The sequence below is a fragment of the Myotis nattereri genome (genome assembly GCF_964212035.1).
Source record: "Myotis nattereri genome assembly, chromosome: 4".
NCBI classification, from domain to species: domain Eukaryota; kingdom Metazoa; phylum Chordata; class Mammalia; order Chiroptera; family Vespertilionidae; genus Myotis; species Myotis nattereri.
The window spans coordinates 39980780-39993025 of NC_138079.1; the positions used below are offsets into that span (position 1 = coordinate 39980780).

The 12246-nt window shown below is 42.2% G+C and overlaps 1 protein-coding gene across 1 annotated transcript in view; it reads right to left on the minus strand.

The window, feature by feature from the left end:
• Nucleotides 1-12246, minus strand: part of ANKRD31 (ankyrin repeat domain 31) — a gene marked incomplete at its 5' end in the record, with an annotated part of 134581 nt that overhangs the window by 84472 nt on the left and 37863 nt on the right. Inside the window, 3 exons of the mRNA XM_081090248.1 lie at nt 844-999; nt 3292-3401; nt 10639-10907. Of these exons, the coding sequence (XP_080946374.1) occupies nt 844-999; nt 3292-3401; nt 10639-10907 (535 nt within the window). The remainder of the gene's footprint in view (nt 1-843; nt 1000-3291; nt 3402-10638; nt 10908-12246) is intronic.

Consider the following 12246-nt stretch of genomic DNA (forward strand, 5'->3'; position numbering starts at 1 on the left):
TGAGTGGGGGAGGGGAGGATGGGGGTTAATGGAGGGGATGATTACACATTTGTAATTCCTTAACTAATAAAGAATTTAAAGATAAAAAAAAATTCATCAAATGGTATATTTAAGATTTGACATTTCACTGTATAAAACTTTATCTCAAAGAAAAAACTATTTAACTGTAATTAATGACATTTATGCTGAGGTCTTTAGTGGTAAAATATACTGTCTATAACTTTCTTTGAAATACATCAACATAAAGATGGATTGATTGATGAACGAAGAGATTGTTAGACGGGTAAATGTGAAATAAGATGAAATAAATATTGGTCTCTATCTTCTGGTTTTTGACACAGAGCTCCAAAAACCATTGTATACAGGAGTGCTAGAATATTTTGTTCTAATATTTAGTTTTTGACCCATTTCCCTGGCCACTGCTACTTCTGTACATCTTTCATTTTATCATCAGCCTCTCCCAAGTTCAGTGTACCATTAGCTTCTTTCAGCTTTTGACCTCATTTTCCACTCAGATATGAGGTGCATAGTAACAATGCCCAGGCAAAGGCAGCAAGCCAGTCTCAGGATCCATCCTTCTCTGTAATGTCACTGCACACAGCCTACCCGATGGGCCCCAGGCAGGCATAATCACTGAAGATGAAATATAATACTCTTCTCTTGCTCCCTCCACTTCCCACTTCCCTGGGAGATGATGTTGAAGAGTACCTGTGCAGGAAAATTACCTGGAAGCTTTTTGTTTGAGACTTGCCTTAGGCTCACTTTACCATACTTTCATAGTAGTAACTAATCTAAAACTACAAACCACTTTCAAAATAACTGTGGGTGGTAACCCCAACTTACCAGCATAACTTGGTTGATTAACATTTCCTCCTTTTTCAATACAATGATGAACAAGATGAAAGTCATTGAGAAGAGCAGCCTTATGCAGTAAATTCTCTCCAAAAATGTTTCTCCGGTTAATGAGAGAAAGAGGTATGTTATTCATCTTCGTTTTTTCTAAAAAGAGGGAAGGAACAAAAGAAACCAAAAAATAATAATCCGTACTTGAAAATCAGGAGGAATACAGATGATACAGTGAATCCAGTCAACGGAATAGATATACACTGTATTATGAAAGAGTATTTCATCGATTAACCCAACTATAACATCTACATGAAATAAGGTGAAAGAGACAAACATTAATTTGAAGTTATAAATCATCTGAGCAGTTTATGTTGATTGAAACCCATGAAAGGTGCATATATGAGAAGATTAACAGATTTTCCTTTTTTTTAAACCTTTATTGTTGAGAATAAGTTTTTAATTTCTTGCTTCCTCTCTTCTCCTGGCACCACCATGATGTGCATGTTGGTACACTTGAAGTTTTATCTGAGGCTCCTTACACTATCTTCTTATTTTTGGATTCTTTTTTTCTTTTTGTTGTTCTGATTGGGCATTTTTGGCTTCCTCATATTCCAAATCACTGATTTGATTCTAGGCATCACCTATTCTACTGTTGATTCTTCATTTCAGTTAGTGTATCCTTCATTTCTGACTGGTTCTTTTCTATGATTCCAATGTCCTTTGTCATGGTGGTTTTTTGTTTGTTTTGTGTTTTTTTAAAAAAATATATTTTATTGATTTTTTACAGAGAGGAAGGGAGAGAGAGAGAGAGTTAGAAACATCGATGAGAGAGAAACATCGATCAGCTGCCTCCTGCACATCTCCCACTGGGGATATGCCCGCAACCCAGGTACATGCCCTTGACCGGAATCGAACCTGGGACCTTTCAGTCCGTAGGCCGACGCTCTATCCATTGAGCCAAACCGGTTTCGGCACTTTGTCATGGTGTTTTAAGTTTCACTAAGTTACTTGAATTTCTTCCTAAGTTCCTTGAGCATCCTTATAATCATTGTTTTTAACTCCATATCTGGTAGTTTGCTTGTTTCCATTTCATTTAGTTCTTTTTCTAGAGATTTCTCCCATTCTTTCACTGCAACATGTTTCTTTGTCTACACATTTTGCTGCTTCTCTGTGTTTATTTCTATGTATTAGGTAGAGTTGGTATGTCTCTCAGTCTTAATAGAGTGGCTTTGTGTTAGGTGTCCTGAGGGTCCAATGGCTCATCTCCTCAGTCACCTGAGCTGGGCACTTTAGGTGCATCCCTGTGTGGGCTATGTGCACTGTGCTGTTGTAGCTGAGCCTTGACTGCTGTTGGCATCACTGGAAGGAATTGACCCCTAGGCCAATTGGCTGTGAGGACCAGCTGTGACTACAGCAGAAGAGCTGCTGTGCAGAAGTTGACATGGGGCCACCTGGCATAAGATACAGAGTGATCTGCAAGAAGGCTGCTACTTGTTTTGGGTTTGGAGGTACTCAGGAGAGGACAAGCTCTGAACTAAGGCAGGCTGCTACTAGTGCCAGGCCTGGTACCACTTAGCAAGATGTATGGGGTGTACAAAGGTGGCTGCTTCTTGTTTGAAAGATTTTAGGAAAGTCTGAAGAGAGGAGAGTTGTATGGAAAAGCCACTGGAAACGGCTTGAATGAGCCCCCAAGTTGGGTAGGGTAGGATCTCAGGGAATCACCAGGATGGGATGAAAAGTGGGAACCCAGTTGATGGAGACTCAGATATGTCACCAACTGTCAGTTCTGTTGGGGAAGGGCTCAGCAAAGGAACAGTGGCTCTGTCAGCACTTTTGTCTGGAAGAAAGCTTCTCCAGAAGCTTTTGCACTGATGCCAGAGAATTAGTTACTCCCTTATGTCCCTGGTACTTTTCAAGCTGCTGCCCCAATGAGGTAGCTCAGAGGGAGTAAGTCCAAATAAGTTAATGAGTGGGCCCTTTAAGAGGAACTGCCTGGGACTCCAGCAGCCTTCATGTCACTCAGGCACAATTCCTGATGGTTTTTACAGCCTGAAGTATGGGGACTTCTCTTCCCAGCTCTGGACCCTGCACTAGGGGTCTGTTATGGTGCTGGGACAGCTCACTTTTCAGGGATGACCTCTATAGCCAATATATCCTTTTTATGTAATTAATATAAGTCAGACATCTAAGTTTTAAAAGGGTTCTAAAACTATTCTCTCCAGTAAGTATAGAAAAAATACCAGCCTATGAGCCAAAAGTTCAGGATCAAGTCCTAATTATGCTACTGATGAGCTGTGCATAGCTGGGAAAAATCCTTAACCTACCTCCTTGAATTGCCGCATCAGTAAAATGAAAACATTGAGATAGATAATCTTTAAATCTTTTTTAGTACCAGAATTCTATGTTTCTGTAAGTAACTGCTTAAAGAAATAAAATGTTCCTCACCTTTCTGTCTCTTAATTTTTCCATTTTTCCAGATTTGTTCTTCACTCTTCAGTCTGGATGAATGCATATTCTTCCTTTTACCTTCAATCATTAAAGCAGTACCCTGCATTCTTGAAAAACACATTTTTTAAAAATTTATTTTTTAAAATTATTCTAATGTTCTCTATGACCATTCACAGAGAGCCATATCAAATTCTGACTAAATTTTTAAAACTCAAAGGTATTTTACTGAGCTGTTGTCAAGCAGCACAGCAATTTTAAATAAGGAGATGGCTCCTGAGAAAACAGCGGATAAATCTGTGGCAGGTATGCTAGTCATTATAGTTTCTAGCCTATTCTTTGTGGCACCTGTGTGCTTCTCTCCTTTAGGGGAAGTCACCTGCAAGTGTATTCTGAGTCTCTTGCCCCTCACTCTCCAAGTTGACATGCGACTATCCACTCTATTTACCTTCTAGGGAAAAAGAGGCAGGCTCTTTGCAAGAAAAAGAACTTGACATGTGGTATGGCACTGATCAAAAGCTGCAAAATATTGGCATAAAAGCAGACATGCAGATAATAGGAAGCCTGTAAATAAACCTAATCATGCATTAATTTATGATAAAGGAGCCAAGAATGTGCAATGGAGAAAAGATAGTCTCTTCAATAAATGGTATTGGAAAAACTGGACCGCCACATGCAAAAGAATAAAACTGGATCATGATCTTACACCATACACAAAAATTATTTCAAAATGGATTAAAGATTTGAGAGTATGACCTAACACCATAAAGCTCATAGGAAAAAACATAGGAGTAAGCACTTTCACACTTGTCTTGGCAATTATTTTTTTAAATTAACACCAAAAGCAAAGGCAACAAAAACAAGCAAGTGGAACTACACAAACCTTCTGCACAGCAAAGGAAACCATCAATAAAATGAAAAGGTAACCTACTGAATGGAAGAAAACATCTGCAAATCATATATCTGATAAGGGGGTTAAAATCCAAAATATATAAACATACAAGTCAATAGCCAATAAAATATGATTTAAAAATGGGAGAGGTTCTGGCCAGTGCGGCTAAGCAGTTGAGCATTGACCCAGGAACCAAGAGGTCACCAGTTCAATTCCCGGTGAGGGCACATGCCCAGGTTGCGGGCTGGATCCCCAATAGGGGACATGTAGGAGACAGCTGATCAATGATGTTTCTCATTGATGTTTCAATCTCTCTATCCCCCTCTCTTCCTCTCTCTCTAAAAATCAATTAAAAAAACATATTTTTTAAATGGGAGAGGAACTAAAAGGACCTTTTTCAAAAAAAAGACATCCAAATGGCCAATGGATGTACATGAGTTATATGTAAAGGTACTCAACATTACTAACCATCAAGGAAATGCAAATCAAAACCACAATGAGATAGCACCTTATACCTGTGGAGTAGCTATTATCAAAAGACAAGAAATAGCAAGTGTTGGTGAGCAGATAGAAAAGGGAATGGTTGTGCACTGTTATTGGGAATATAAATTGGTGCAGCCACTACAGAAAACAGAACGGAGTTTCCTAAAAAAAAAAAAAATTAAAAATGAAACTACCACATGATCCAGCAATTCCGCTTCCAGGTATTTATCCAAAGGAAACAAAATCACGATCTTGAAAAGCTATCTGCACCTTCATGTTCATTGCAACATTATTTACAATAGCCAAGACATGAAAAACAATCTATATTGTTGGATGACTTGATAAAGAAAATGTGGTATACATATAGAACAGAATATCATTCAGCCATAGAAAGGAAAAAAAAACAACAACACCTTGCCTTTTTTTTTTTTTAATTGATTTCAGAGAGGAAGGGAGAGAAGGAGAGAGGGAGAGGGGGAGAGAGAGTCAGAGAGAGACATCAATGATGAGAGAGAATCATTGATTGATCGGCTGTCTCCCACAAACCAGGCATGTGCCCTTGACTGGAATCTAACCTGGGACTCTTCAGTCTACAGACCAATGCTTTATCCACTGAGCCAAACCAGCTAGGGCAAAACCTGTCATTTTTTACAACATGGATGGACCTTGTGGGTATTGTTAAGTGAAATAAGTCAGACAGGGAAAGACAAAGACCATATGATCTCCTTATATATGAAATCTAAAAAAACTCCAAACTCATAGATACAGAGAACAGATTGGTGGTTGCAGGATCAGTGGATAAAATGGGTGAAGGTGGTCACAAGGTATACACTTCTAGTTATAACACAAATAGATCTTTGTATATGGTGACAAATAGTAGTGTAGTTTCATGTTTTGTATGTGGTTTCCAATTTTCCCAGCACTATTTATTGAAGAAGCTTCATTTTCTCCATTGTATGTTTTTGGCTTCTTTGTAAAAAATTATTTGTTCACATTTATTTCTGGGCTCTCAATTCTGTTCCATTGGTCTATGTGTCTGTTTTTCTGCCAATACCACTGCTGTTTTGATTAGTGTCTCAAACTAATTGTAGTATAATCTGAAGTCAGGGAGTGTGATACCTCCCACTTTATCCTTTTTTTTTTTTTCTTTCAGAATTGCTTTGGCTATTTTGAGTCTTTGTGGTTCCATACAAATATGGTGATTTTTTTTTTTAGCTCTATTTCTTTAAAAAATACCATTGGGATTTTGATGGGGATTATATTTAATCTGTATATTGCTTTGGGTAATATGGCCATTTTAACTATGTTGATTCTTCTAATCCATGCATATAGAATACCTGTCCATTTCTTTGTATCTTCTTTAATTTCATTTAATAATGTCCTGTAGTTTTCAGCATATAGGTCCTTCCACCTTTTGTTAAGTTTATTCCTAGCTATTTTAATTTTCTTGCAACTGGAACTGTTTTTTCCATTTCTTTTTCTGAAATTTTATTGTTAGTATATAGGAATGCAATAGATTTTTGTATATCAATTTTGAAAGCAACAAATGAACAAACAAGAAAAACCAACATACAAAACTCATAGGCACAGATAATAGTATAGTGGGAAAGGGAGGGGTAGTAAGAAGTAAAGGGGGACAAATATATGGTGACAGAAGGAGATCTGACTTTGGGTGGTAAACATACAATGCAATACACAGATGATGTTTTAGAATTGTACACTTGAAACCTATACAATTTTATTTACTAATGTTCACCCCCAAAAAATGTAATTAAAAGTTGAGATATACACATAAATAAGTCCAGCCCTGCCGGTGTGGCTCACTGGTTGAGCATTAATCTAGGAACCAAGAGGTCACAGTTCAATTCCTGTTCAGGGCACATGCCCAGATTATGGGATTGATCCCCAATAGGGGGTATGCAGGAGGTAGCCTATCGATAATGTTTCTCTCTCGTCAATGTTTCTATCTCTCCATCCCTCTCCATTCCTTTCTCTCTCTCTCTCTTAAAAAAAAAATTTAAAAATACATTAGATAGATAGATAGATAGATAGATAGATAGATAGATAGATAAGTCCTGGGGATATAATGTACAGCAGCAACTATCCTATATAATGAAAAGCTAATATGAAAACAGACTGAACAGTGGAACTGGAACAACCGAACAACTGGTCACTATGATGTTCACTGACCACCAGGGGGTGTGCACGAAACATGGCGGGCATCAGCTGCAGCGGGATTGGGGAGCAGGTGAACAGGGGCACCAGGCCAAGGCTGGGAACTGGTTGCTGTCATTAGGACAAGCCTCTGGTGGTTACTGAAAATTCTTTGCTCCCATGTGCTATGGTCCCGCCTGGCGCTCACACCTGCTGCCAGCACCAGCCTCACTAGCACCCTCTGCTGGCAACGGAGCCACCATTTGCACCCACTGCCAGCGCCAGCCCCGCTCACACCTTTAGCCAGTGCCAGAGCCTTCACTCGTACTCGCTGCTGGCACCCAGCACCAGTCCTGATCTCTCAGCGCCATCAGCAGGTGCGAATGGCAGCTTCCGGCCCTGATTGCCCCTGAGGGCTTCTCCACCTCCCCCTGCTCCTGAGGGGCGATCGGGGCTGGCAGCCGCCACTCACACCCACTAACAGCACTGGCTCCACTTGCACTCGCTGCTGGCGCTGGCCCCAATCGCTCCGCACGGTCAGCGGGTGCAAGCAGGGCTGGCGCCATCAGCACGTGGGAGCGGTGGTGGTGGGATTGGGGCAGCAGGCAGAGAGGGGACCAGTGGCCACAGTGGGAGGGGCCAGACAGGAGCATGGAGGATGGGCCAAGACTCGACCCTGTGTCTACCGTAGCCTCGGGGCCCACAGTTCCTTTCAAGGTACACAAATTTGGGCACTGGATTCCTAGTAGTTAATAATACTGCATTGGATTTTTGAAAGTTGCTAAGAAAGTAAATCTTAAAAGTTCTCATCTCAACTCAAAAAACTGTAACTATATATGGTGATGAGTTATCTAAAACTTACTAAAGAAAAACAAAACAAAGAAAATTAGTGTTAGACTGAAATACAAGTCTCCATTACTTTGTCTTAAAAATAAAAAAGTAAAAGAGACACTGGGGGAGAAACCAAGATGGCGGCATAGGTAAACACCGGAAACTGCTGCCTTCCACAACAACCTCAAAAATACAACGGAAAGACAAAACAGACATCATCCAGAACCACAGGGAGGCTGGCTGAGTGGAAATTCTACAACTAGAAGGAAAGAGAAAAGCACACTGAGACTCAGAGGAGCTGCGGAAGTAAAGTGCAGAGGTACGGAGGCTCAAGCGCGCGCAGAGAGGGGCTGGCACCTGAGGACACAGCTGTCATTTTAAATCGGGAGGGAGTCAGAAGCCCCCGACTGCTCTGAACTCTGGTTCCGGGAAGTCTCTGGGGACCCAAGACTCATACGGGGAGAAACTGGACTGTCTGGCAGCAGGCAGAACTCTGAACTTGAGGGTGGCTTTCCCTCAGAGGTGCTTGCAGCAATTACCCCAGGACACTGAGACGCGGGGCCCCTTAGGGCAGGGCTGAGGATCAGCCATAACTGCTTGCTCCGCCCTGTTGATTCCCTGAGACCCCGCCCCACCCAGACTGCGGCAGAGGCTTTTGCATATGAATGCCCTGGCCCTTTGCAACCTGAAAATTACCTAACAAATTGCAGCTGGGCCAGACAGACCCAGAACTTCCAAGAGAAGGTCCAAGGTCCCAAGCAGCTTGCATTGCTTCACAGCTGGGCCTCATCTGGGCACCTCCAAACCCCAAACAAGGAAGGTAATCTGCAGATCTCTTCGTAGCTCCTGCTGGGTAGCCTCAGGCAGAGGCTAGATTAGCACCTCCTTAGATCCAAGAGCCAGTGTACCCAGTGGTCAGAGTGGGACCATCCAATTACAACTCCTCAGATCCATAAAGGACACACTCAGGGGACAGACTCAGTGATCACCAAAGCCCCACTGAAGCAAGTCTTGCCCCAGAAGGGTGTCTTTAGCACAGAAGTTCTCCAACTGCAGACACAGCTGATTCTCAAAGCCAATTGGCCTGGAGGTCAATTCCTCCCAGTAATAACTACAACAATCAAGGCTTAACTACAACAAGACTACGACAAGACTGTGCACAAAGCCCACAAAGGGGTGCACCAAGAGTGTCCACCTCAGGTAATTGGGGAGGCTGAGCCACTGGGATCTATAGGACACCTAGCACACAAAGCCACTCTACCAACACAGGGAAGCATAAAAAATGCGGAGACAAAGAAACAGGTCACAAATGACAGAAATGGAGATAAGCAAACAACTGGATATAGAGTTCAAAACCACACTTTTAAGGTTTTTCAAGAATTTTTTGGAAACCGCCAATAAATTTAGTGAGACCCTGGAGGATATGAAAAAAGACCCACTTGCCGAAACCGGTTTGGCTCAGTGGATAGAGCGTCGGCCTGCAGACTGAAAGGTCCCAGGTTCGATTCTGGTCAGGGGCATGTACCTGGATTGCGGGCACATCCCCAGTAGGAGATGTGCAGGAGGCAACTGATCAACGTTTCTCTCTCGTCGATGTTTCTAACTCTCTGTTTCTCTCCCTTCCTCTCTGTAAAAAATCAATAAAATGTATTTAAAAAAAAAAAAAAGACCAACTAGAAATTAAGCATACACTGACTGAAATAAAGAATAATATACAGAGATCCAACAGCAGACAAGAGGATCCCAAGAATCAAGTCAAAAATTTGAAATACAAAGAAACAAAAAATACCCAACCGGAAAAGCAAAAAGACAAAAGAACCCAAAAATATGAAGATAGTGTAAGAAGCCTCTGGGACAGCTTCAAGCATACCAACATTATAGGGGTGCCAGAAGAAGAGAGAAAGCAAGATATTGAAAACCTACTTGAAGAAATAATGACAGAAAACTTCCCCTACCTGTTGTAAGAAATAGACTTACAAGTCCAGGAAGCACAGAGAACCCCAAACAAAAGGAATCCAAAGAGGACCACACCAAGACACATCATAATTAAAATGCCAAGAGCAAAAGACAAAGAGAGAATCTTAAAAGCAGCAAGAGAAAAAAAGTCAGTTACCTACAAGGGAGTACCCATGCGACTGTCAGCTGATTTCTCAACAGAAACCATGCAGGCCAGAAGAGAGTGGCAAGAAATATTCAAAGTGATGAATACCAAGAACCTACAACCAAGATTACTTTATCCAGCAAAGCTATCATTCAGAATTAAAGGTCAGATAAAGAGCTTCACAGATAAGGAAAAGCTAAAGGAGTTCATCACCACCAAACCAGCATTATATGAAATGCTGAATGGTATTCTTTAAGAAGAGGAAGAAGAAAAAGGGAAAGATAAAAATTATGAACAGCAAATAAATATCTATCAACAACTGAATCTAAAAATCAAGTGAATAAAAAATCTGATGAACAGAGTAAACTGGTGAATATGATAGAACCAGGGGCATGTAAAGGGAGTGGACTGACAATTCTTGCGGGGAAAGGGGTATGGGGTTACAGGAAGAGACTGGACAAAAATCGTACACCTATGGATGAGGACAGTGGGAGGGGTAAGGGCAGAGGGTAGGGTGGGAACTGGGTGGAGGAGAGCTATGGGGGGGAAAAGGAGGAACAACAGTAATAATCTGAACAATAAAGATTTAATTAAAAAAAAGAGACACTGGGGGGTAGGGGAAGTCAGGGCAAGATCAAGGGGAGAAAAAAAAGAGAGAGATGTGTAATACTCTTTGTAATACTTTAAACAATAAAACAAAATTTAAAAAAAAAAGTTAAAGAGTTTTCTAGCTTAAAAAAAAGCAACTGCAAGATACAAATTTACCAATACTAAAAAGTAAAGTTCTTTACTTGGGGTAACTATACACTGACTCAATGTCCCAAGCATAGATTTATCTATAAGGTCTGTTGCATACCTGGTAGATAAATATAATTTCATAGCATACCTGAAAGTCTCAGTTGAAGAGTTTTTTGCTTGACTCTCACAGCCAAGTATTGTGGGTAAAATCTTTTCTGGTATCTTATACATGCCATCTTTGTGCTTTGTATATTTGCCTACTTTAATTCTGGATGATCTCCTTAACACAGATGGAGGGTCCTGGTCAGAGCTATTTTCCACTGGACTTGAATTCCTCTTATTATTTAGTGGATCAGAAGAGATTACATTTTGATCAACCAATGTCTGCAATACAAATGGATTTGGATCTTCTAGAGTCTGTAATAAAATATAAATAAATACATATTCAAATAATTACAATGATACAAAAATATTAAAACTAGGAGAAATAAGTTTTATCTTGTCCTTTGAGTACATAAAAATGCCTCTTACAAGTTGAAAGTATAAAAACCCAGACATATGTGAATATAATGAAAATGTATGTAATCCTATATAATAAAAGAGAAACATGCAAATTAACCATCCCTCTGCTATGCTCAAGCCACGCCCACAAGCCAATCAGGAGGGAGTAGGCAAATTAACCCAACTAAGATGACCGCAGCCACGGAGCTGGAGTGAGCAGGAGGCTTGGGTTGCCCGCGGTGATGGAGGAAGCAAAGCTTCACACCTGCCCTGGCCAGCCCTTGGCTCCACTCAAGGCTACAAAGTTTCAATTATAGAAGACAAATAAATCCCAGAAAAAAAAAGAAAAAAAGGAGAGTCTGGGAGCTTGGGTCTCCTGGGGGCATGGCCAGCCTGAAAACGGCCATCAGCTCCTCACCCAGGCTGGCCAGGCAACCCAGTAGGGACCCCCACCCTGAAGAGGCTGTGGGAAGCCTGAAAACAGCCCTCAGCCCCTCACCCAGGCTGGCCAGGCAACCCAGTAGGGACCCCTATCCTGAAGGGGGGTGTGGCCAGCCTGAAAACTGCCCTCAGCCCCTCACCCAGGCTGGCCACATCCCCATGGGGTGAGGGTCCCCACTGGGGAGCGTGGCCAGCCTGCAAACAGCCATCAGCCCCTCACCCAGGCTGGCCAGGCACCCAGCAGGACCCCACCCTGATCCGGGACACCCTTCAGGGCAAACCAGGCCTCTATCCTATATAATAAAAGGGTAATATGCAAATTGACCCTAACAACAGAACAACTGGGAATGACTGGCAACTATGACACACACTGACCACCAGGGGGCAGATGCTCAATGCAGGAGCTGCCCCCTGGTGGTCAGTGTGCTCCCACAGTGGGAGCTCTGCTCAGCCACAAGCCAGGCTTATGGCTGCCAGCACAGCAATGGTGGTGGGAGCCTCTCCCGCCTCCTCAGCAGCGCTAAGGATGTCTGAATGTAGCTTAGGCCTGCTCCCCGCTGGCAAGTGGACATCCCCCAAGGGCTCCCAGGCTGCCAGAGGGATGTCTGACTGCCAGCTTAGGCCCAATCCCCTGGGGCCTAAGCCAGCAGGTGGACATCCTCCAAGGGGTCCCAGACTGTGAGAGGGCACAGGCCGGGCTGAGGGAGCCCCCAAGTGCACAGAGTTTTGTGCACCGGGCCTCTAGTCCTATCTAATAATAGACAAAGATGGTAATTGACCATACCTTCGCTATGCCTCCCATTGGCTAATTGGC